Below are 26,705 nucleotides of genomic sequence, written 5' to 3'. Positions count from 1 at the left end.
AGTCCAAGAGCTGAATAGCCCACCAAACGACTGTGGAGGGAGGGAGGGTCTAAAAAAAGATTTGAATCGCGATCCTCCACCCCAACCGTATTTGTTAAGCCTTATTAAGCCTTACGATGGTACATTAAAAAAAAAACATCTAATAGAGTTTTGATAGTCTGACACTCATGGCATCGCTTTTAACTGTTATAGTTACCATGACAATTTTCTGAGATTCTCGTTGTGACCGTCGTCGAGGGGAGAAAAGTTCATCTATATCTTTACTCACAAAGATAAACTACAACTTGCGAAATTTATTTCTTGTACTTAAGTTCCTCCCCCAGCAGCAACGTCATCCAGTGTTTGTTGAATTTTGTAATTTTGCCTTACCACCACACTCCCTGGGCGTGTTTTTAGAGCAATAGGGCCTACCTTAAAGTCAAGTCAAGTAGGCCTACATGTAGGCTAATAACCTAAATCATCAAAACAGTCTCCTATAGTAAATCAAAAACAATGCAAATTATCGAGAAATTCGTATCAAAAGAGTAATAAACTCGAACCAAGCAACCAAAATTCATAATCTCTATGCAAAATCTGCAGTCATGGATACAAGTTAACTCATAACTATCATCTGCCAGGACCTCTCAAACGACTATATGCCTGAGCTCGCAGCTCTTGTTGATCAGACGACTATCCTCTACCCTACTGTGACATAGAGGGCGTTCGCATATTTGAGAAAATTTTGTCATCCGGGCTCTTTAGCAGTTGGACTGTTCGTTGATCAACGAAACACCCAGGGAAAGTTGGGATAACCGAAACCATCAGACCTCGCACGAGCGGGTGGTTGGACAGAAAATATTTGGTTACATAGAAAGCTGGTGCAAAGCGGTTCTGAATATACTGTTGCCGGGATTCCTTTACGGACTGTAGCAGAGAAAAGTCAAATTTCGACAGGCCGGGCTTCGTACATAGTTTCAAGATGGCGGAGAATGGTTTACATGTCTACGATATGGTGGTAGAGGGCTGTCGACTTCCGGTAAGGATGGCCGGTAGCGATGAATGGCCTCTTGCAGAAGTACTCAGCCGAAAAGACAACGGTGATGCGAATCCCATGTTTTATGTGCATTATTTAGACTTCAACAAACGTTTAGATGAGTGGGTTACTGTCGATCGGGTTAATATAGAGAAGCTGCAGTTTCCCAAGAAAGACAACAAAACACCTCAGAAGGAAGGCAAGGCACCAAGTTCAAGAGCATCAACACCAGAAAAGAGTTGCAGAATGGGGGTATGGCCAGGACCAAATCCACTGCCGGCAGGAAACGAAACTTCCGATCGACAGCGAAGATTCGCAAGATAGTTTGCCACCCCAGTCGATGGTACCCACCAAGGGACCAAGGCAGACGGGTAGCTTGGTGGATAAAACACACGATGACGTAATCACTCGGATGAAGAACATCGACATGGTAGAACTTGGCAGGCACCGGATAAAACCCTGGTACTTTTCACCGTATCCGATAGAGCTGACAAACTGTCCAATTATCTACCTGTGTGAGTTTTGCCTGAAATACATGAAGAGTGTCAAATGTTTGCAGAGGCACAGAGCAAAGTGTAACCTACAACATCCACCAGGAAATGAAATATACCGTAAAAACACCATATCTTTCTTTGAGATTGATGGAAGAAAACACAAGAACTATTCTCAAAACCTGTGTCTACTAGCCAAACTGTTCTTGGACCATAAAACACTCTACTATGACACAGACCCATTCTTGTTTTATGTTATGACAGAGTATGATTCTCGTGGATATCATATAGTAGGGTACTTCTCAAAAGAGAAAGAATCCACAGAAGACTACAATGTAGCTTGCATTCTAACTTTGCCGCCTTACCAAAGAATGGGATATGGGAAGCTGCTGATTGAATTCAGTTACGTCCTGTCCAAGTTTGAAGGTAAAACTGGGTCTCCAGAAAAGCCCCTGTCTGACTTGGGACTTCTGTCGTACAGGAGCTACTGGTCTCAGGCCATCTTTGAAATTCTGTTGAATCTCAAAGGGGAGAATGGTGAGCGGCCACAGATCACCATCAATGAAATATGTGAGATGACCAGCATCAGGAAGGAGGATGTGATATCTACCTTGCAACATCTTGCCCTGATAAACTACTACAAGGGTCAGTATATTGTAACACTGTGCAAGGATGTCACTGATGGACACATGAAGGCCATGCAGAAGAGGAAAATTAAGAATTGATCCAAAGTGTCTGCATTGGCAGCCAAAGGACTGGTCAAAGAGGGGTAAATGGTGAACTCCACCCTGAGGAGGACGCCTGTCTGACCAGGGACTAGGAATTTATTCTGTAATCTAGATCTGCAATGTGTAACGATTTCTCTTTTGCACAATATTTGTCAAGAAGTGAAAATTGAAATTTATGTTTGTGAAAGCACTTGAAATGTTTCAAGGTTTATTTAGGTTATTTTTGAAATGCAATACATCATCACAAGATTAAGACTTCAGTTTTAAAATAAAAATAATGTATTTTCTTTCAACATCTGGGTTTGTCTGACTTTGCTAGTAGGTACCTTAATTCTTCACTTCTTACCTTGTGCAATGAAATATAAGGCTTGAAGAGCACTGAACAAAGAAACTGCAGTGCTTCCATAGACCTTGTAAAATGTTGGTAGTTCTGCATATCAAGCAAAGCCGCAAACAGTGTACTTTACTATGTCACATGGTAAAGTACATAGGAAAGTGACAAGCCTGGGAGGACACATTGTGTCTCTCCAGGCTTGTCACTTTCCTATCTGCCGAAATCAGTAAAACGCGGTATTTAGCCAAAACCTATACGTATTGTCACCTACTTGACATGGTATGTAAGAGTGGGTCAAGTCAGTAACAATCATGTTCTACAGTATCTATTTTTTGAGATGATTTCAAATGTTGTTCAACTCTTTGTTAGCATGCAACATATGGGTCATCTTATGCCTCATTTGTTTGAACCAAGTGTATGTGATAGTGACAAATCAACTTGCAGGATAAAGGTTAAACGTCAAAAGTGCTTTCATCTGAAGACCATGTAATTTTCTTCCGTTTGTAAAAGATAAGATTCTTGTTTTGTAATCTGAAAGTTATGTCAAAATGCCAAAAGTTTTGAACTTGTAAACCCAGCTGTACATTATGTAATGTTAAAATTCATTGTTGACCATTTGATTAATTTAAGTCTTAACTAGAATACCGGTATATGAATAATAGCTGCGCACACCATATTATACAGGATAACACAATGTTGTGTTGGCAAGGTTGATTTTGTTATTTCAAATTACTCTAGGGAGCTGAAGAAGGAAATCTAACCATTTTCTAGAACAAGAATAATGAAAACACCATCCAGAATTGCAGCTTTTATCACTTCAAAGATTTGAAGTAACCAGATAATATATGTACACATCTTCAACTCTTTTCTCTCAAGCATATGACAAAAGAGAAATTAATTTTCAGAACAGATGCCAGGTTACATCGACATATCAAGAGACACTAACTTTTCACTGCCTATTTTGTAACTTTTGCATAAACAGAATTTGCTTTTATATCATGCGATTTTTTTTTACTCTAACATGTTGAATATGCCTTCACACATGTCGTGGATTAGATGTATGGTTTTGACGTAAAATGAGGGTATGATTAAATTGATAGGCAGTGTGGTGTCAGAATAGATGTATGGAAATTGAAAAGAAAAATTAACACTTTTGAAAGAGATTTTTAAAATTCATTGCATCAATTTGCAGTCAATCTAATTTATTTTCAAATGGTGTTTGCACAGAAATGTAATAGAGTTTGTATAGAATGATTCTTTTTGCAGTTTCTTTGTGAAAGATCTTACGATTCCACATTCAGGTGTGTTGCACTCATTTCTTTCCACAACAAGTGTACAGTTGAATGCAATGAATGGTCATTTGATTTGTAAGTAGTTCCAAGTTATATTGATATTTCATTTCTATTAAACTTAATTTAAATATCAAAATCCTATATTGTTGAGTCACGCAATCCAACCATCCAAGGATATATATCTGTATGCACATTTTAACAAAGACATGCAAAATACCTCTGAGATTTACTATTAATGTCCTTTTTCTGCCACTATTAATTTTCCAAACTTGCAAGTTCAAAATAATGAACAATACCAGTATTATTATTCTTAACATTATTATTAATTAAATTAATTAAAAATTACGTTTCCCAAAATAACATTACTGTTTGGAGCACTGATGTGTATTGATTGGACATGTCAAGTCAAATTAAAGTCATAGTGTTTGATGTGTCTTCTATCAATCCTTTCACCACCATGGTTTGCCCCAAACCCTTTGCTATCAATAGTAACTGTTAACTTAGACCGGCCCCAGTCGCCTGGCTTTTTCGGCAGCAGTTAGGCTCACCAAGGCCAAGTTCACCTCACGATCTATGCAACAGCCTATCACTTAGCATGACAGTCTGCTGAAGTTTAGTCCTTCAATATATTCTGTTTTGATATTTACATGCCAACACACTACTATTGACGCGTTTAAACAGACTCATTGGTTGACAAGTTAAATTTGTCCCATATCTGTATCTTCTCTGGTGAAAATATAAATATTACCTGGTGTTGAATTATGAACCTAAAAGACCAAAATTTCAATCCCAGTCATCATTGACACATGTGTTCATGGTAACATAAAAGAAATTACGCTGTGAATATTTTGCTTGATCCAATCAAAATCCAGTGGGCAACTGTAAAAATGAATGCATGCATCCATCTATGTCAGCCTTAGATGTCCTGCATTCCATCCACACGTACAAATTTTTAAGATTACCTGTTCTCCTAGGCATTTGAAAGTACGGTAGGACATGTAAGTTCATGCGAATTACATATGCTCTGTGTAGATTTATATAAGTGAAAACTGCAGTAGTTTGTCCACAGGCGAACTGAAAATGAATAGTCTAAAAATATGTATAAATTGTAATTATGAAACATTGATATCACTAATACTGAGTTAATATTTCATCCAGGTTGAGCTTCCTTTCTGCAGAGCAGCACTTGATATAATTGCTGTATGTGTACAAGTTGTGTATGGCATAGGCCGGCCAGGGCGTCCAATTTACAAGGAGTATACACTCCTAGTATATTGGACGTCCCGGCTGGCCTTTGTTATACTATGGTCATACACAACTCATACATGTATAGTGATTTTATCAAGTGCTAGTCTACAGAAAGAAATGGCGTACATGACTCTGTGATCTCATTTGATCAGATGTCAGTTTAGCCTAGACTTCTATTCGTCCGCTTGCCTCCGTACCTCCGACCCACTACCGTCTAGTCTCGTGAGCAGTATTTCGAGCTAGAGTTGTAAAAACTGCTCATTTGAATGTCAATGGTCGCCAACTGAGACCCTGACGTCACTAGCGTCCCTTTCAAAGTCAATCACTGAAAATGACCCTCTCATGATTGGCCTATGACTTGGTTGGGCAGAGCTGCAGTGTCAACACAATTAACATATTTGACGTCATATTAATTAGCTCTGCCCACGTCAGGGTCAGTGTAGTGGGTCGGAGGGCGGAGGCAAGCGGACGAATAGAATTCTAGGCTGTCCGTTTGGTATGCCAAATTTGAATGGTGTTGGACAAGCGGTTTCAGATAAGATATTTTGGCCAACACAAAAAATTTGGCTCAAAACAATAGCTCATACAAATTTTTTCCATCAGTTAATCAACTTTGACAGTCATCTATACATCTATATTTACAAACAATATTTTAAAAAGTCAAAAAAACTTTTTCGACTAAAAAAGAAATTAGCCATACAATTTGCACATAACATTTTCATAATCATTGGGAGCATTTAGTATTAAAATCAGCCGAGGAACATACCTCATAGTTTTAAAAGAGCTTTGGGAGAATAACTTGTATTTATCTTAAAGAACTATTGTACCCCCCCCCCCCCCCCCCCCAATAGAAATAGGTAAATTTTATCATTGGAATCTGAATGTCATTTCTAAGAATCTACAAACCAAGTTTGAAAGCTATTAGATAAACGCTTTCGTCGGAGATGTTTGACCCAGAATGAGAAAATTTGCCCCAAAATATATGCAAATTTCACCATTTAATAATTTGAATGAAGTTATCCCTACAAACCAGAAAAAAATAAAAAATATCTGACAGGCAGCTTCAGAAATTTTGTAATTTTCCCAACAGGCGACCTAGAGGCCGATATAGTTTCATTGTAAGGTTTGCCAATTAAGGGAATACTAATGAACATAGGACATATTTGAATAGCAGCAGCAAATCTCTTGAATATGCTGTGGATATCTTTTTTGGATAGGAAAGAGTCCAGTGGTGATCATTTGCATAGATGTCTGCTGACGGCATATATCGTGCGTGTTGGTAGCGCACTTTGCCTGATTACTAACATTTAACCATAGCTCAACTGTCAAGAAAAACATTTTGTTTGACCAAACCAGCAAAAATTGTTCCAAAATATAAGTATGTACATTTTATTATACTTTCAGCAAATCAAGCTCCGATCACCTTATGGTCATCTTATTCATACGCTATCATGTGTGCTGCATAGGCCACACATCTCTGGCTCAATATCCATATCTGGGTCCTTTTGCATCATGATATTGTTTAAATGTCTGAGATACGGAAGGGAAAACAGGTCTATGTAGGATAATGACATAGCTGTCTATGATGATTGATAATAATGGTAATGGTTTTGTTTTAAGGTAGCTACATACCTTTTAGACACTTTCAGATTTTTATTTTTTTTATTTTCTTTATATGCCTTTGTTTTTTTTTAATGCGCTCTTAAAGGTGTTAGATGAAGGTGATTTTCAAGGAATTTTAATTATCACCCCATATAATTTGAATGGAGCCTCTGGGAAAAATCGCAGACACGGTTTTGAAGGATATTGTCAAGGCTTGTCAATGAAGAAATTCCAACCGGAAATTTTGCAGCGTGTTCGCATAAGGCGGGAAAAACCGGTTTTTGGAAGGTTCAGCAAAAGTTTGTCACGTGACTCTTATGCAAATAATGACCGTGTACTGTGCTTGGTCGGATAGCTCTATATCAGGGCTTTCAGAAAATGTATACTTTATTGGGGTTTGGGACGTGTTCAATTGAGAAAAAGATAAAAATCTGAAAGTGGCTAAAAGTTATGTAGCTACCTTAAAGTTATTCAGATTACTGTAATTTGCATATAAAGTCTGTATTTGTCTGCCAGAACATTAGTACACAGTTTTGTGGAGGGACTGTGATTAGTAGCACTGTACACAGTCCGGGTCAGCTCCAAAATTGGAGACTCATTATGATAATGTATTCCGGCATTAAGCCAATCATCGACCAGATTACATCATTAATAAAGTACAGGTCACGCTGGGTCACAAATTACCCACCAAGTGTGATCGGCAGTTTTGGGCCGCTTATTAAGCCCCGTCTTGTGAATTTCGACGATTTCGACAATCAACATAATCCACGTGTTCTGCAGAAGGTCATGTCCAACAAGGAGTCCGATTAGTGAACAAATATTCGAAATATTGACGATTCATTTCTACCCCCAGTTTATCGATTTCGCTCAAGTACCGAGAATCATTTTGTGGATGTTCGTCATCTCTATTAGAAATACTGTTATAAAGGTTATTTGTGTAGGTACGCGTATAACATTTTGCAAGAAAGAAGAGCAATGTCAGAGCTTTAAAACGATACCTGTTTTGTAGTTGTCAAACGCAGACTAAAAATGGTACGCGATTTTGAAAATGTGTTGACAGAGTGGCCACACAACTGTTCCCCATACGGTAGAATTTGTATCGCTGCCATCTCCGATACAAATGGGGTATTCTGAACGATCTGTGTAGGTACACGATTTATATTTCGCAGGACTTCAAGCCAGAGTCTAGGAATCACAGCGATATATGGGGTTTGGTTGTCCTAGCCAGAATAAAACTGGTACGCGATTTTGAAATTGTGTTTTGACAGAGTGGCCACACAACTGTTCGACATTATGACAGAATACGGCGCGGGAGTTCGACACAGTATGGCGTACGTAACGAAGGACGCATGTGGAGGTTGCCAGGAAATACAATTTTTACTGATGGCGCGCTGGCCGCTGATTGGCTAATGAGAGGGGGGAAATATTATGTATAGCGTCTCCAATTTTGGAGCTGACCCGGACTGGTACAGTGTTAGCATATTTTTTTCGCTGTGCCACTCAAGTGAAAATCAGTAATACAAACATGTGATTGACTTCCCTGAGGGAAATAAGCACTGCAAAACACAAGAATAATGTATTAACTTTTATTCTTTTTATATATGTTTTGTATAAAATATAAAATCCCGTGTTTTCAAGAAAATAAAAGAAAAGCGAAAAACAAACTACTTTTATCTGGTAAAAAAATAATTTCTACAAAGATTAGTTTGTGGCTGGACAAGTATTCGGAAGTGTTATAGGTAAATACCTGAAATAATATCTTAAGAAATATTCAAATGTCATGGACAGTAAAAACATTTCCAACAATAAATACTTATGTACAATATAAAAATTACAAAAACACATGCATCATATTAAATGATAAATTCATGGATCTTATATTTGTAGTTTATGCATTCCTAATTGACAAATTTCCTGTCAACTATCTACACAGATTTAAATTACCTTTTACTTCGTTTTTTTTGAAAGGCACATGATAGGTAGAATATATATTGATGGATGGATCATTTTTGCATTATGCGTCATTTACAAAACCATGCATTTTCATTTCAGACTTTAATGAAAATCTGTACACTAATCAAGATTTTTCAGAGTTGAAAAACACATGAGAGAACTTACAAAACTTGCAATACTTTATGTAATTTGTTATAATAAAATGAATTACACAGCTAATGATTTCTTCCTCTTAAAAAATGACATTCATAACATGTTCATGTGTCAGGAACACAAGACCCGTTTGACTAATTAGCAGAAGACTTGATGACAGTTGTAAACACTTAAATGGTATCAAAAGAGTCAGCTAGAATAATATTACAAGGCAATGCCAAAATGCATGATATCCTGAAGTTAAACTCAAACTTTCTCTGAAAACACTGTCAGTGAATTTGCCACGGTATGGCTTTATATTGTCCACCTTCCATTTGCATATGTGTGAAGGCATTACTGAAACATCTCAGAGATGAAAAAACTCAAGCAGTTGATGAGAGTGAAGACTGGATTTTTAAATATCTTGATTTTTAAACAGAAGCTTTACTTAATAATCGTAACTAGTCTCTAGAGTCTGTCTCGTGAAAGAATCATTCACTATTAGTAAGTTATTTGGAGTTATACAGGAGAATAACACATCTTCCTGACACAGGTCAGAATAACTTTGAGGTCAAGCACTCAAATCTACAGTAAAAAGCGATTCTTTCACAACCTGAAATTACTCCATCGATAACACTGGTTAGTAAATTCAATGTTATACAGCTAACATCTTGTAAAAACTTGTATCATACAATTCCATTTCGTCTTGTGAAAACTTTCCCAAGTAACTACCCGTGATAATACGAAGAGGATAATCAGAAGTGAAATATATCTCCAACTATGGTTGTACCCTGCACGCTAAAACTTCATAGGGCCTGTGAATAGGAGATAATACTGCACAGTTCAAAGGTCATAATGTCATACTTTGCATACTGAAATGAGAAATTTTTTAAATATATTTATCTATACTGAACATTGCCTCATTTCAGTTGGATTGTGACTCTACGGGAGAGTGGGAGAACATGCAGTAAAATACAATGTGCTGACAGATATTTACATAGCTGACGAGTTTGAAATATGATCAAATTTTAAATGGGCACAAATTCATCACCTAATGATTTTTAAGCAAACAGGGTTGCTTTCTATCTAAGCTTCAAATTGTCTTACCAGCAATTCTCTTTCTCCCATGTGGTGTTTATTTCTATGGTTAGCCTATGGAGTCTGGTAGAAAGATGATTAAACTATTTTACTACCGATTTGTGAACATACAATTGTTGGAAATATCAGAATAGCTTATATAATGGCATCTTTAGGTTAATTTTTCTTTGGTTCCTAAGGAAAAATAACTTTTTAGAATAAATGGTACATTGACATTCTCATTTGACCATATAAAACACAACAATGCATTGAGGCAATGGCAAAGAAGACGGTTGAAAATTAGCTGCCGTTTGAAAAAGTAAAAACACTGGTATGAGTATGAATACTTAAGTTAAAAAATCAAAATAGCTAAAAGCATACAAAGGTACCATGTTGTTTTCTATCAACGCTTTCACTCGTGGCAAAATATTTTGGTTGTGAAAGAGCTGAGAATAACTAAAGCAAGGTGCAACTCCTTTGTATAGTTTATACAATATGTACCCTGTTTAACTATGATCACCACTGGTGTTGAAAGATATTTCACAGATATCAATAGATAAAACCCTGTTGCTGCAGTGAAATCTGTAGACTAGGCTATCTGCCAAAACAAGGCAGCATGGGAGCTCATGTAAAGAACACGTCACAGCTGGAAATCCCAATTCCTGACATAAATGAATCTTCAGATTTTGAAACAGATGGGATGTTGAACATCACTTGATGAAACCGACACTGATTTTACGTGAACATTTCATCATGCTGTATTGCAGTGTTCATTTTGAAAGAAATACTGACTGAGCTGATACTGGATAACAAAATGTCAACTCAATTTTGTCAGAATCTTCGTTTCTTATCATTTTAGTGACATTTCTTTGAAAATAAGACTTTAGTGGTTAAGATTTCTACATTTCTCCTCCTGTCTGAAGCTTTCGACATTTCATGTCAGATGATCTATGACCCTGACCTTTCACCTGAATTTAAAACTCTAACAATATGCATACCATTGAACATATAAAAAGCAATATTATTACAAAGTACAGCTAGAGATCCATAATTGTGGAAGTGAACAGTCCCCATATTGGATTTAACCCTTTTACCATCATGGTTTGTCCCAAACCCATCGCTATTACAATGGTGATTGTGGAACTGTTTACAGGGCATTGGGGGTGTATAGGTTAAAGAGAAAAAAATTTGAAGAATAACACATTAAAATTTGATGAGGCAAAATTCAAGCCATGAAAAATGGCTCTAACAAAATGTAAAAATTCCAGAGGATAATTAAAGCATTATGTTCACTATTCCTGAGGTGAAAAAAAATTTATACACAAATATTGCAAGTACGTGTGTACGTTGTTATCTATCCCTACCCCTTTATATACAATAGACTAGTCCACTCTACCCTTTTATGTATAATAGAATAGTCCACTAGTCCACTACTGACACTTGTTATCGGTCATAACACATCATCATTGGACTAAAGATGACAAGGTACTTGTTGAACAAAATCTTGTCCAGCACTGAAGATATACAAATATTTGATTGCTACACTACAGATACTGCAATTTTATCATCAAAACTCTATGCTTTCATAAAGCATACAATAATTTGTTATTCTACAGTCACTTTTATTTACAAACAAAAAAAAATATAAATAGTAAAATGTGAGACAGAAAGAATTACTACTTGAACTCAACTGAGCCACAGCCAGGCCTTCTTGGAAAATGTTCCCAAGCATTGCTACATAGTTATATTGTTGGCTGTATAGAGGGTGGATTTGGTATTTGATTACTCTAATCCTTTCTACGGAAATGCTACTGTAATATCCCATCTACCAGCAATCTTTAGTGGTGCCATATGGATACATTTGTATTGTAGGTATTTCGCTATCACTGCCGGATCCATTACGCTGCTCATTGCTGAAGTTATAGTCATCTTCATCCGTGACTCTAGTCTTTCCTTTTCCTTTTCCCCTTGTTTTTGTTTTCCGTAGTTTACGCCTTCCTTCAGGTTCTTTGCATGTCTTCGGCCTCTGCTTCTTGAACTGTTTGACGTTGTCCTCGGAGGTTGATTCATAAAGATTTTCCTGCGATGAGAAGAGGGCGTTCAGAGTCGGAAAGCTCTCTGAATGTTTTGGCACGTCGCTGCTGGCAGACGAGTCCATCGGCTCATCACGGATCAGCTCGCTCACTGGCGGCCGTGGTAAAGACTTTGAGCGGCCCGAGCCCGCACTTTTGGTGTGTCTGAAATGTTTTGGAATGTTATCGCTGGTGTAACCAGACGTTGAACTGTCATATCGGGAGTAGAGCTGTGACATCTGTGTGGATGGATTGTCCTTTTGCTGGCAAGGTTGGTGGCTGCTACACTGTGAGGACGTACTCTCACATTCACTGTTGCAAATGGAGCAGACAGGATCCTCTTCACGATCAGCTGTCTGATTCTTTTCACAGCACGCAGGTTTGACTTCTATGATAGTGTGTCCCGTGTGTTCACTCTTCACTGATGCATCGTCATTCAAACCTTCATCAGACAAAAACAACATTCAAATGAGATATGCACTACCATTCTTTCATTACGCCTTTCTGATAATTGTTTCATAAACCTCAATTTTGACATTGGAAATCTTTCAAATTTTCGTTTGGTTTTGTACAACTTTGCCCACACTACTGTGTTTGTTTTTATATTTCTGGTTTTTTCTTGATTGATTTTCATAACAATCAGTTTATTACACTCCTTATATTATAACCAGTCACTACCATTATAGTGTTTATGCCATCCCCATACTTTCAATGGTGAGATCTCTGGACTTGTGATGCAGTGGAGTGAAGGGTTGTGGGACAAATTATTTCATTCTTGTAGTTAACATTTTCAAAGTGCCAATACTGTTTTGCCACAACTTTCTGATGATATACAATCTCCACACAGGTCAAAATAAGGAATGTGGCTTGGTAATTTCCTGTGCGTGAAGAAACATAAAATGCAAGTTTTCCAATCTAGCTTGGTCATTACTTTGGTCTCAGGAAAAGGTTTCCATTGAGTCAAGATTCAATTTTTGTGGTGAGAAATGTCCTTCAAAAAACACATCTACATTCATCTGTGTCTGTTTATCAATCTTTTGAAACAAGCTCAGTGTATGAAAACTTAAACATACCTATATCATCCAATGGTTTAGGAAATTCAATTTTACCATCATTATTTCTGAGTGATGGCAGAGGGGATGGCGGTACTTCTTCAGCTACCAACTCCTGCTGGTCTGACACAGAGTCTCTACCACTGTCATGCTGTTCAATTTTGTGATTGCAATCCTGCCTCTGCAGCTGTAGTTGGCGGAAAATCTCCATTTCAAGTTCTGACCTATAAAACAGGAAAGATTACCACAACATTAATTCATCAATTCATAAAATTAATCAGTGAAATCTGATGTTGATCTCCTTTTAGTTTTGGACGATTCTGACAACTTTCTGCTGATATTACTGCATAAGTTTGGATGGATGGTGATTACAGTAAATCCAAAACTAGAACATAATTATTTATACAAAGAGTGTGGGTTTCAAATCATAGCTTTATCTGCTAGCTCTCTAACCACATTTGACATTGTTTTATCTATAGTTGAAAATACATATTTATTTATTTTTTCCTTTAGCACTCTGAGTTGCTAATACCCACTGCATTGATGATAAGGAACTCTGATTCTAGCAGGATGCAGACTGTGTCTACTCAGGTTTAAACACACAACATACTAGTACGTGAGGGTAGTCATTTCATGGATACCCTACCTGAGTTGTTTTTCTCTGTCACTGGAAATAAAAGCATTGTCAAATCGATAGTAATCCACCAGCTCCCTCAGTTCTGGATTCTGTCCATACAGATCATCTTCTATTCTCTGTATTCTTTCATCACACTTGTGTTCATTGAACAGTCTCACCTTGACAAAGCAGAGAATGTCGACAGTTATGATAACGATGAAATGAGGATTAGTGGAACAGGTTTGTTGCTCACATCACTTTTCATGCCCATTTTAATAAATAGTCTAACTTTTGGGGCAAGAAGCAATCACAGTCATTCAGAAGGTTAACTGCCAACATTACTTTGGTGTTTCTCAGTGAATTCTCGTTTCAAATATGACATCCCCAATCATAACAGTGAAAAAGACTGGGCACTGGTCTAAAATTTCATCTTGAAGGTCTTTAAAAGTTGACATTCCTGTTGTTACTGGACTGGACACTTTAACGGGATACTTATCATTGTTGTCACCTTAAAAAAGCTGTGCCATACACATCAATGGCAATGCTTCACTCCTAGTCAACATTATCATTGCTTTCAATATCATCATCATCATTATCATCATCATCATCATCATCAAAGCCACAAACAGTACCACAACCGCCATCAGCAATAACATTATTATCACTGCCATTTTCATCACTACAGCAAAGATTAAGTCACAATTTTGCTACATCTGTAAAAACCCAAGATGACCTACCTCTGATCCAGTGCTGGATATGCCATCATCACCAATGCCAAAGGTACCATCACTATCATCAAAGTAATTGAATGGTTTCTCAGGCAAGCCATGTTGATGGGATATGGCATTGATTCTGAATTCTAACTCATCCACCTGATACTCAAATTCTGCCAAGGTAAACTCCTGGAGTGAAAAAAACAATGTCCATTTTCACTAGATTAGTCTTTTCAGGCCCAGAACATGATCATGATTTTAACTAGCCAACTAATCAAGTTACTAATATAAGTTGTGCTGGCTATGATAAACTAAACTGCCAATTTTGCTCTCTGGCTCTACTATAAATTAACTGCTTGCATTGGCAGTAATTAACACAGCAATTTAAATGTCTAATACACATGATCAAAGGGCTAAAAATTGTCAAGACATTGAAAAGCACGATTAATCTAATTGCTGTCTCATCTGAAAGCATGAGAAAACAGAACAAGTGATATAGATGAGTCCATACAATTTTTCATGTATTTCCAATGTGTAATTTGCTATTCAGTGGAATACTCAGTATCTAACCTAATATACGAATATCAATGACAACCATGCACAGTTCAGGTATTACACATCTGTTGATACAAATCACCTATCTAAACAAATGCCTAATCTGGTATCAATACTGCCTGAGTACTCACTGATGGTACCATGCCATCTCTGTCGGAATCATCACTATCATGTGACCTCTGTAACCCGGTACACCACAGAAATTTCTGCCAGGTGAAGCAAAGGACTTCACGGAAGCTGACTAAAGTGTTGTCATGTTTTCTGGATTCTTTGTAGTTTCGAGTCAAGAGTGACTTTGCCTGAAAAGTAGAAGAGGCAGCCATAAGTAAACTCTGAAACATAAAATATGATTGATCTCCCATGATCGGTTCATTAAAGTGTTTTTAATGTTCACAGATTGTAAATTACTTGCTAGTATTCCTGTTTACCTAAAATGCTGATTTGGAAATATTTTCACAACACACGAAGCTTGCTATCAATCAATAGCAAGACAACAGCAAGTCTGAATATGCCAGGCATAACAAATATAATAAAATATAGTTAAAAGTAAGAATTTTGCATTTTTTGTGTTTGGATACACAGGTGTACAGTAAAAATGGTCAAGTTTGCTGAAAAGTATTTCATGCTCTTTGCTTGCTTCGCCATGCTGTGGTGCAATTCAAGGGGTCTATATCCTGTGTTTGAACCCTCTTGCATGAAATGTGCGTAAAAGCAGTTCCGTGTGAAACCTGTCCTTATGAACACCTCTCTAATCAGGACACCTCTTTATTAAGGACAGATTTATCAAACCAAAAGTTACACTTTGAATGGAAATTTACCTGTCTATTAGGGACACCTCTATATTAAGGACACTTTTTCCATTCCTGAAGGTGATATGTCCTTATAATAGACAGGTTTCACTGTAGTTACGTAAAGCTCAGTACTTACCATGCCAAGGAACAGTATAAGTATTATGATGAAGTAAGAAATGTAGAAGACTGGTACGCCAATTGGATAGATCTCTTTCAGTTCACTGTAATCATAAGCACCTCTGATGGTTGCTGTCATAGTCTGAACAGCAAAGCCAATATCACTGAATGCAAGAGACTGTGAGCCAAATGCAAGCATACCCATCACGCTGTAGATAGTCATGATGACTGTGTACCAAAGCTGTAAGAAAGGGACAGTCACGTCATGTTGATTAATCATTGTCAGTTTAGAATCAATGACATTTGTCTTGTGGATCACAGGATGTGCTTATTCTTTCTCAAACACCTGACATTGTTTCATTTTATAAAGTTCATTTCATTAACAAATTTCAATGTGGGCCAAATACAAGCACACCCATTTACCATAGATGGCCATGTCAGTGTGTAGCTATAAGAATCTGTACCAACAGAGCCACCCTTCTTCGTGCATTACTGGGTATGCTCACCCTTTTCAAAACATTTGACGTCACTTCCTGGTTTTATGACCAGAAGCCTGCATACGCCATTTTTTTGACACCTGGTGTTTTCTGAAATCCTGACAATTTATAACAATTTGCTAACTGTTTAGAATAACCTTGTGTAGCTCTGAAGTTGTGCAGGAGAAATATTTCACTTTCCCTTTAAACCAAGTAAACCAACAAGCACCTTTTCGCCAAAAAAATCGGGCAACTTCACACAAGCAGGGTACTTACAGTGAAAATGAGTAACTGTTTAGTGGCGCAACTGATGATGTTGCCAAACTTTGCCACCACTCGGAGAAAACGTAGTGCATGGAATACTTTCAGTGTCACTAAGAATACGATTGCACCACCAACATCCCGTAAGACCTGGAAACACGACATGGAGAGACATTAAGATATCAGTTCGTTTTTCTACAATATGTCAACAGAGAGGTACAACTTGACTGTATTGTCATGAAAAAACAACCTGTATTTTAAGTGGATTACATTTCTCATTTTTATAACGTCTTTCAAAAATAAAAAGGTGTAAGAGAGATCACAGCTTCAGCATTATCATCAATTCAATATTACTGTTCAAGGCTCCTGAAGTATGTACTGCAAGCACATTTGAAAACATATGGACCTGAAAAGGACAATATACATTTTTCCGATAAAGAATAACACCTCACAATATTTCTTTACATTTGTTTTGTCTTTAAGAGGCACCTACCTGATCCCAGAATGCCAAGAATGACATGTCGACAAACTGTTCATGATATGTGGCTTGTAGCCTTTCACTGATCTGATTGACATAGACACACCGGTAGACATAGCAGGCAAAGAATAACAGTGAAAAAAGGCTGAACAATATCTGAAGGTGTGGAAACAGAGAACAACATTATAAATACTCCATTGAAAATATGAATCATTTTAAAAGATTCTTTTTTTTCATTAAAAAATCTACCATAAATAAATTGAACAATTCTCATGATTGTTAAATTGTTTGGCAGTCACAAATATATTTCAAGACATATCATTGTGCTGCATTCTTTATTTTTTAGGACCTCATGTTGGTGAATGAGATATTCTGCAAACAGTCTCTACACTACAAGAGATTTTCCGCTGAAAACAGCATTTATCTTTTATAAATTTGAGTGACTAGCCACATTATATCACTGACAAGCAATGGAACAATGTCACTTATTTCTGCCAGCTGGTGTGAGAAAACTACAAATGTTTTAACACTTCCCCTTTATCAAAACATAATATACTGTTCTCCTAAAATAACATTTTGTTCACAACCCAGTGTCTCACTGTGAGGAAGATCTTCAAAAATGTAGTAAATAGCTGTCAAATTTACACTGTTGTCTATTTTTTCTCTTATATGAAACCTCTGCCTGCCTCAATTCCTTTAAGGTGACACTGATGTAATATCAGACTTCAAAATGTCATACCTCAACGTATGTCCATATTTGAAGGAAGTATTCCCTTTTCTCCTTGATGGCTTTATAGATCTCACATTTAATGGAGTACACCACTATGGCAAGGAACATTAGCTGTAAAGCAATAAAAGTAAGCAATTTGAATTTGAAAACAAATGATCATCACAGAAAACACCATTCTAAGCAACAACAATGTACAGTGGAATGAGAGAAAAGTTGTTTGCAAATAAGACAGAGTGACAACACAGAGCAATCTTGATACGCAATGGTTTGAATATGTACTCTTTCAATATTTCAAACAATAAACGGTTATCACATTTGTGACATACACTATCAGTAGATCCTCATTTGCTATTTTTACACCTCACAGTTATATGCATATCCTTGTGACAACTTTAAAGACAGAAATCACTGTGGTAAGGGGCTGAAAATAACATAAAGTTTGTGAAGATTGGATGTCTGCATAGTTAAGAATTTTGTCCTGTAACTGTCGTTTACTGCTCCATTAGCATCAGAAGCGTTGTTTGTTGGCAGAAAAAACACATGTAAGAATAAGCCAATAAAAGACCTACCTCCCAGACCATGATAAAGTAATCATAGAAGGTTTCGTATCTGTACAGCATGACTGACGCTATGATGGGGAATGGGTAAACACCGCCTGTACCAGGCATTTCAAGCAACAATGTTATCGACCTGAAATAACAGACGTAATCAGATGTCTATTTTGCAATAATCCATACACAACAGTATGCCTCCCACTGATTACGGCACACTTGAAGACTCCGGCAGAAAGAGGTTGATTTCCAAAATATTTTATTCCTCATTTATATCCATATTTCTGCCCATCTTTGATTGACAAAAATGCTGCACATAATTCCCATCACATCTTATCATCACTCCTTCTTGTTACCCTTCCAAAGTCTGTATCACTACTATCTGCATTAGCATGAAAATACATGCTTGGCAAATCTATGTGTGTTAAAATGTGGTTGACTGAGTGCAATTTTGTACATGTCCAAATGTCCAAATGTGTACACTACTCACGTGAATAAATTGGTTGGAGGGTTGTACAGTGTGAACTCTACAATTACAACTCTAGTGTTTACGTCTATCCAGTTCTCTTCCTTCAGCAACTGCAGTTGTTCAGATGCTGCCAGCCTGTTGTAAAGAAAAATACCACAGACTGAAATAAGGACCTGACTGAGTAACATACAATGTAGAATATTGCCTAAAGACAACACACACCAGTATTTTTATTTTATACTCAAAACGTTCTGTTCAAAAATTCCACAAGAATTCAAAACTTAAAAAATATCTGGATGCAATCTATGCATCACTTTTGTGTTTTATAATTTTTGTAAACCTTACTAACCAACACTGCATGTTTCATTCATCAGGAAGCCATTTTGCAATGTATCATAGATGAAAGAGAAAGCATGAAATTTACCCATGATTTTCATGTATAAAATTTTGAAACTGTCATTCAATATCTATGTTGTCGTGTATCACAGCTGAACTTCCAATTATCAAATCATCATGTTCACACTGAGATGATACAGTTTACCAGACTAACCTGGATCCATTCAGAATGACAACATATCCTTCTCCACCATAGTACCCAAATCGTCCCCATTTACAATAGCGAACAATATCACTGCTCTCCTGGTAAAGCCATGTCTCGTTGGGTCCATATGCACTTCTGTAATTCTCAGGCGATTGATAGTCAGATCGACAATCATCGACCAATCCTGACATCTGGTTTGGAACTTTGCACGAGCCTGATGGCATTCGCAGTTGCCGTAATGAAGCCTGGTTGCCAAGTAATATAAGGCTGCCATCCATGATGGCACCCCGATCCTCATCCACTACCCTGTCATTGTACCAGGTATCCCAGTAGAGGCCATCCAGCAGGTCGTTCTCACACCAGGTCCAGAAATCAGAGATGGATTTGATGCCAGTGAATGGGTGTGGCGTCCTGATAAAGGTGTTCTTCACAGACTCATTGAGCATGACGTGCTGGTTGTGGAACTTACCATAGCATATCCACATAACACATATGAATAGCACACAGTAGTAAACCCAACCCCTGTAATCAGTGACAAAAAACGTGATTATATGTGTTGGCTTGAAATTTAGTAACACAGCATTACACATCCGAAGCACATTCATTGTTCCATTTGGAGATTGACTTTTTGTTGATGCAGAATTAAAACATCACCGATATGCATGTATAGATTGCTGAAAAATTATTTTACATGCCTGCCTTTAAAAAAAGCATGACATCTGTCAAAATGACATTTTTTCTGTGAACTTACTTGAGTATTGAATATAGTCTCTTTTCTTTGAGCATTCTCTCTTTGGCTTTCCTGAGTTCTTTTTCCTGAGGTGGTCTGGCAAAGCGTAGATATCTGGATCTCTGTCTGGCTGCAATGCCCTACAAAAGGAATCAAATACAATTATGTTAAAGCAACTTAACAGTTGTATACTCATTAAAGCTCTCCAGGGAGTGACTTGTCATTTTGGATCAACCAGGTTTCATTTATCTTGCTGTGAACCTATCTGGATTATTTTTTTCTGAAATTCAATGATTTCAGTCGATCAGAGTTTTTGACTCGCAAAGTCTTAAAATCCATTTCTGGTCTACATATTGGGAAGACTTATTTGAAAAGTTTTGAAAGAAGTTTGCACTATCTTGCTTTTTGAAAATTGAAAATTTTATTTTATCAAATTCATATTATCTTTTGACTTTTTGACTCTAAAAGTTGCAAAATTCATTTGCTGTGGGGACGTAATGTGAAAACTGTTTGAAAGAAAGTCTTCGCTATCTTGTTTTCTTGAAAACTGATCATTTCATTTTGTTCTTGAAAACTGATATTTTCATTTTTCCATTTTTCCCAAAGAGTTACCATAGGGAATGGCCACCATTTTGAATTTTTGATACCAGTAAATTTCACATAATTTGCCCCTCCAGTGCAGGAAGTTCTGAGATGTCTTTCATTTCTAAACATGAAACACAAAGTAAAACTGTTCAAAATTTTCTTGAGCTATCTACTCATTTTCAATGTGCTTATCAATACAATAGGGTAAAAACATTATTATACTTTGTATCCCTGGGAATTTTCCATGTAACTTGACATTTCAAATCACTTTATGTCTTTGATAATAAACAGCATAGAACACTCAGCAATTTAACAGCATGACCCCTGACCTTAGCTAGATCATCAGCATCACCATAGCAATCAAGTCTAGATTTGGGAAGTTCTCCAGGATCTTGTAACTCAGTGTTGTCGTCGGTGTGGTCAAGTACACGGATGTCATCATAGTACTGACATGCCCTCAGCAATGACATGACCAGTATCTGTCAGAGGAGGAGACGTGTGAGGTGTATGAGGAAACAGAACCATAGAAAATGCATCATATCATGAAGTTCTCTGAGTTTGGATAATTAAAGACTAAAAATATACTTTGTTACAGTAAACCATTATTGTGGTACGTTCAGATAAGGTTTTTATATTTTTGTATCAAATTTGCTGAAATTGTCAAGTATCTGCATTGTTAGCTTCTGATTTTTTTGTGACACTGCTGTTATGAATTTTGTTTCATCTGTTCATGGTGATTTGTTTATGTATCAATACATACGTAAGTGCATGCTCATGACAAAATATCACAAATAAATTAACAAATAAACAAACAAATACAACATAACAAATACAAATCACTATTTCAGATTGAAAGATGAAGGGTGATGGTAGCGGCAGTAATACCATTTGCTTCAACAGTGATACCGGTAGATTTATTGGAAATATCTGGTCATAACAGCATTACATGGTGATATCTGTGAAATCACTTACCACAATAGGCTGTGTGACAAACACACACTGTAGAATTGAGAAGTATAATGACTGTATCCACATAACTGACTTTGACTTCTCAAAGCTGGTAAAATAAAGAACATTCTTGATTACCTTCCAAATACCATTGTAACAATTGTATTTATATCATTAGGTGTACTTTCTGGTGTTTTCTTTAGTTTTTACCGTCTTGTTAGTTTGACATTGGTTTCGGATGACTTGTAATAAAGAAAATAACATTCAACTACATCATTCTTTAGTTGATATCAACTAGGAATTAACTAGTGATTCTAACAAAGGACAGGTTAAATTCTTTCACAGTTCAAAATCTCCTCATGATCCTAAAGACATTTGTACATAATAAAGATTTGTTGGACACCGATGCATCTATCAAAACAAGATTAAATTTAGGGAGGACAGAGAATTGATATGAAGTTTATGATCTATGTCAGGAGTTTTTCACAATACTCTATATGTTGTGACAAACTTACCTAAGACCAAAAAATACTGTGAAGAAAGCTGACCAGATGGTAACCTGGATGATGAGGAACCATGCAATGTATCTACACCAGTATGGGATGTAGTACTTCTGGAATTTCTTGTGAATTGGCAGTTGAGCTTTCTCCCTGTAAATAGTGGATGTCATGCTGTTTGTTTCTGTTTGTGCCATTTCATTGTCAGACAGCAATCTGGTGGGGAAAACAACAATTTATTTTAATCATGATAATTATAAAATCTAAATCAGTGATATAAATTATAAGTTGTGGTAATGGTTTTGATGGTGATAGTTTTAAAGTGTAAGGCCAGTTTGTATGAGAGCTGTGGACTACACTCAGGTTGACAGTAAGCTATAGAATACAAGAGACAAGACTGGGGATTGCTGGGTCGATACTGAACAATTTTACAAATCATCATAATCCTAGGGGGTCAAGTAAGTTAACCCTTTGAGTGCCGTAATTTTTCCTACCAAAATTTTAGTGTTTTTTTTTTTTACAAGTTTTTTTGGATTTTTCTGTAATTTTTTTGATAACTTTGTAAGAAATTGAAATCACATTTCATTGGCTACAGTTTTTAATCAAAATTTCCACAAAAATCTGAAAAAATTGACTGGGGTATATTTTATGAAGGTGACAAACACTGACTTTGGCACTCAAAAGGTTTTAACAAAGCCATGGAAGGGCCTCCTAAGAACATCACATTGTTTTCATAAAAAAAGTGAGACCCAATGTTCTTCAGGTGCGCAAAAATTTCTTTGTCAGCTATGTGTATGAATGTACACCCTGAAGTGTCCATGAATGTGACAGAAATTTCCTGCACATACATATATGTTTTATAAAACATATACACAGATATACATAGAAACACACAAATCATGCTGATGGTGTTCTCAACATATAGTACTTTCACTCCAGAGGCAAACAAGCCATATTTGGCTGCATACCTATTTCTGTCCTCACTGCTGAGATCACCAAAGCCACTGGAACAGCTGGCTGAGTCATACTGGGGAGGCAGCTGTTGTTGAGGTCGAGGCTGTTGGTGTTGTACAACCTCTACTGGTTCTCTGCGTTCCGATGACTGGTCTGATGAATCTCTATCCAGAACAACACCAGGGTCTGATCGTAAACTTTCCTTGCTACCACTTAGCAGATCCTTAAACAAGAGAGAAATAGGTAGTAATCATGCCATATTTTGGTCCTTTCTTTGATCCAATATGTTCTGACATTAAAACAAAATCGCCTATGGAAATCCATTGAGGGAATACTTTTTTGACACAATTTGCTATGCATGATTATACACTGTTCAGGAGGTATGAAACATTGAAATTCTAATATCTATACAATAGATCTGATATGTTTTCTGCCACCGAAGATATTTCGATTAAAGTATATTGTAACTTTTTTGTATTTTATCTTTTTTTACCTTTCAAAAACAAATACACTGACAGCCGCTGAAATGCATATGAAAACTAAATACCTGACCAATTTCTTGTTGTGCAAGAAGAATTGAAAGGATTATGTTGAACTTGTTTCTTTTTCATAAAAGCATGATTTTGCTATTCAAAATTGTCTGCATAACATCAAGTGGGACCACAACATTGTCTGCAAGGTCATATGTAACAAAATGTCTCTTTTTTGTGTCAGATGATAATGCCAGCAATATCTGTATTTGTATTAAAAAATGTTCAAACTACAATGCATACATCGTGAAATTCAAAACATTTTTATCAATCTAAAAGTAAGATGCTCATTTATATATGGCAATTCAACACAAACGTTTGATACCTGGAATCTGTGTCTGTATCTCCATTTATCCTGAGCCCAGGATTGCAGGCTTTGCCACGTCCAAGCTGTTTGTTCAACCAGAGATGGATAATAAGACTCAGCCTGACTGCCTGTCAGCAGCGTTTCCACAGTTTCTGTTGAAACATAAGGGAAGGGAAATAAACTATTATCAGAAATTCAACAACATTAAAGGTACATGGTCACTGTAAATTTGCATATTCCATATATGATAAAGGGGCAGGGCTTAGCGTACTACCCCGTACCACCTGTAGCTGTCGGTCCTCCATATTTGATACATCAAAGTTCATGCAGACAACGCTGCTCAGTATGCCATGGCTGGTCATGTGGGGGAGCCCCTTTTAAAAAGCGGCCACCCGCGTAAAATCTGTGATTGGCTATCAGAAAACGGGTGACTGAACCCCTTTAAGTTGAACTTGAAGATGGTTCTTTTTTGTACACAGTTTGGAAGTGGATGTTGATTCCCCCCACCCTCCAATTAATTTCCATATTGTGTAAGTTCTGTTTAATCAGGAGGAAATGGTGACAATTACTATCATAGTCAATGACTGAATGCACTACCTTGTCTGTTACTTAGGCAGTGGAAAGTGTAACATTGAATTCCGTCCTTCCATTGACAGGATCTTTGTCTTATCAAAAGGATATATTTTCATTGATCTTCTATGCTTTTTCTAGTGGACTCGAGATACCTTATCTCATACTCATGGAAAGACAGTTGTTCAGACAGACAGACAGCACACAAGGTCCATCAAACAAAACTTACCATTGGACGATATCTGACTGGTTCTTTTCTTGGTTGAATACAGCTTCTCTGATTGGCTATCAACTTTTCTGGGCTAATTATAAGATGCAGAAATGAAATAAATATACATTAGAGCTCTGGCTGAGCACCATCACTGATCACACATTGCAAATGTAAAATGATTGAAGACTGATTTGGGAGTTCCACATTCTATAAACAGAAAATACAATGAACACGTCTCTGAGAATGAATTTTATTATGTATGGAGAGAAAATACTGCTCTTCCAAACCAATATGTCATTTATCTAACTCAGTGCCCTTGAAACAAAATTTGTGCTGAACAATGGAATCAGTTGTACTCTATTCCAATACTTGAAATCAATGGTCTTCTTGTGAGTAAAACAAACCACAAACACATGCAAAAAAGGAAGTCACATACCCTACTTCTCCTGAAGAGCATGACAATGGGTCCATTGATGGGAAGTGCCATCAAGGCTGTGAGAATGCCTACACAGACAGACTCTATGGATACATCAATGAGGCCAAGATGGGTTGACCATTCCTGAATGTTACGGTAAAAAAGAAAACAATTAAAATCTTTATTCTTTTTCATCAGAGTTGATAATCATCATAATTAAGAAATTACAACTGATGAAATTTTCAGGGTAATATCAAGTTCATTTCTATTGTGGAGGAGTTAAAGTTCAGAACATTTTCAAAATTCAACTTGTGAGGTATTACAGGGTAGACATAACTATGCAATTATTTCTCCAATGATTGCAATTTTTGTATTTCAAATTAAGTCCTCTGCCTGATTCAAGCTGAAGATTCTGGCGGAATCTAAGTACAACCGCTACAATTATACTTACGGGTCTGTCATTGAACCTGTACCATACAGCATTGAGACACATGAAGGTGAGTAAGATAGCCAGACATGATGTCAGTCTCTGAACCTTGCTGAATCTACTGTGTGCTGGTCTGGTGAATATTGAACTCCAAAGTGATAGTCTGCAAAGTACTGCGCTCCTTTGGCAAGTAACACCTGTACAAAAATTAGAAATAAAAGTTGTCAGAGTAAAGAAATCTATGATGTGTTTATGAAATAACCTAACGATGGCTAACACACATTTTAAATGTTACCCATAGGTAATTAGGTCACGAAGAATGACTAAACTTTACAGTCTACAGATACTTGTGATTTTTCTGAAATCTTCAGGACTTCTCTATCATATTCTCTACACTGCACACAATACATAACGGGATAAAATTTCAACTCTTCCATGGGGAATATAGCAAGACAGACAATGAAGTGATTTCATACATTTCTGATTAATGAAGAAGTTATAAAATTGTTTTTAGACAAAATGCACCAACATACACACAACCTGGAAACATGTACCATCAATGTGGTATCTGAACCTGGAATTGAAATGCAGTGTTATATGAGCCAAGAATTTAAAAAAAACATCCACTACCTTCTGAAAACCAAGGCCATGCTCTTGTGCATACAGGTCGCGTTCTACTTTGCCGTCGTCTTCCTCCACGGCAAACCACTTCTCACAAATGAAGTACCACTTCTGTCCAGTGATGAGATCACGTACGGCCATTCTGCTCAGAAACCAGCTTGGAGAGACACCACTATTGTTGTGCCAAACATGAATCTTGTAGATGTTGCCAAGAGTTTCCGGAACACTGCAATCACAGCATTACTCACATATTTACTCTTGTATTTTCCTACCATCCTACAACTTTTACCTTACAAACAACATATGTATATTGATTTCAAGCGGATTCAATCAAAATTATCACGTTTGAAATCAAGTTTTCATAATAGGTATGGTATGTTCAGCTTCTGGTCTTTTTAATGCATAAACACAGCATATATATTTTTATATATTTTTGTCATAAAACTTTCTCACTCTCTCTTGCATAGTGATAAGAAAGCTTATAATTGTACATTTCCTATAAAAACAAACGCTGTTATTTAACTTTATTTTAGGATAAACATAGAAGTATCTAAAGAAATTGACAGTTCAGCATCACGCATGAAAATATGAATGAATACACAAAGGAAGAACAATAGCA

At 36.8% G+C, this 26,705-nt stretch overlaps 1 protein-coding gene and 1 pseudogene across 1 annotated transcript in view; one reads left to right on the top strand and one right to left on the bottom strand.

The window, feature by feature from the left end:
- The first annotated feature begins 750 nt into the window (after window positions 1-750).
- On the top strand, window positions 751-2,524 carry LOC139141061 (histone acetyltransferase KAT5 pseudogene; annotated as a pseudogene).
- Window positions 2,525-8,279: 5,755 nt separating this feature from the next.
- The window catches only part of LOC139141318 (polycystin-1-related protein-like), a 28,593-nt gene continuing 10,167 nt past the window's right edge, over window positions 8,280-26,705 (bottom strand). Inside the window, exons 14-35 of the mRNA XM_070710946.1 lie at window positions 26,107-26,312; window positions 25,490-25,662; window positions 25,060-25,182; window positions 24,642-24,714; window positions 23,861-23,994; window positions 23,020-23,228; window positions 22,070-22,267; window positions 21,579-21,663; window positions 20,936-21,085; window positions 20,043-20,161; window positions 19,301-19,813; window positions 18,772-18,885; window positions 18,300-18,420; window positions 17,740-17,841; window positions 17,016-17,156; window positions 16,538-16,672; window positions 15,805-16,026; window positions 15,009-15,176; window positions 14,347-14,511; window positions 13,640-13,788; window positions 13,015-13,217; window positions 8,280-12,383 (exon numbers count right to left, since the gene is read on the bottom strand). Coding sequence (XP_070567047.1) covers window positions 11,695-12,383; window positions 13,015-13,217; window positions 13,640-13,788; window positions 14,347-14,511; window positions 15,009-15,176; window positions 15,805-16,026; window positions 16,538-16,672; window positions 17,016-17,156; window positions 17,740-17,841; window positions 18,300-18,420; window positions 18,772-18,885; window positions 19,301-19,813; window positions 20,043-20,161; window positions 20,936-21,085; window positions 21,579-21,663; window positions 22,070-22,267; window positions 23,020-23,228; window positions 23,861-23,994; window positions 24,642-24,714; window positions 25,060-25,182; window positions 25,490-25,662; window positions 26,107-26,312 — 4,192 coding nt within the window. The 3' untranslated portion in view covers window positions 8,280-11,694. The remainder of the gene's footprint in view (window positions 12,384-13,014; window positions 13,218-13,639; window positions 13,789-14,346; window positions 14,512-15,008; window positions 15,177-15,804; window positions 16,027-16,537; window positions 16,673-17,015; window positions 17,157-17,739; window positions 17,842-18,299; window positions 18,421-18,771; window positions 18,886-19,300; window positions 19,814-20,042; window positions 20,162-20,935; window positions 21,086-21,578; window positions 21,664-22,069; window positions 22,268-23,019; window positions 23,229-23,860; window positions 23,995-24,641; window positions 24,715-25,059; window positions 25,183-25,489; window positions 25,663-26,106; window positions 26,313-26,705) is intronic.

Source organism: Ptychodera flava, chromosome 9 (assembly GCF_041260155.1).
Source record: "Ptychodera flava strain L36383 chromosome 9, AS_Pfla_20210202, whole genome shotgun sequence".
Classification (NCBI taxonomy): Eukaryota; Metazoa; Hemichordata; class Enteropneusta; family Ptychoderidae; genus Ptychodera; species Ptychodera flava.
The sequence above is the reverse complement of the archived record's forward strand: the minus strand, read 5'-3'. Positions and strand labels throughout refer to the sequence as shown.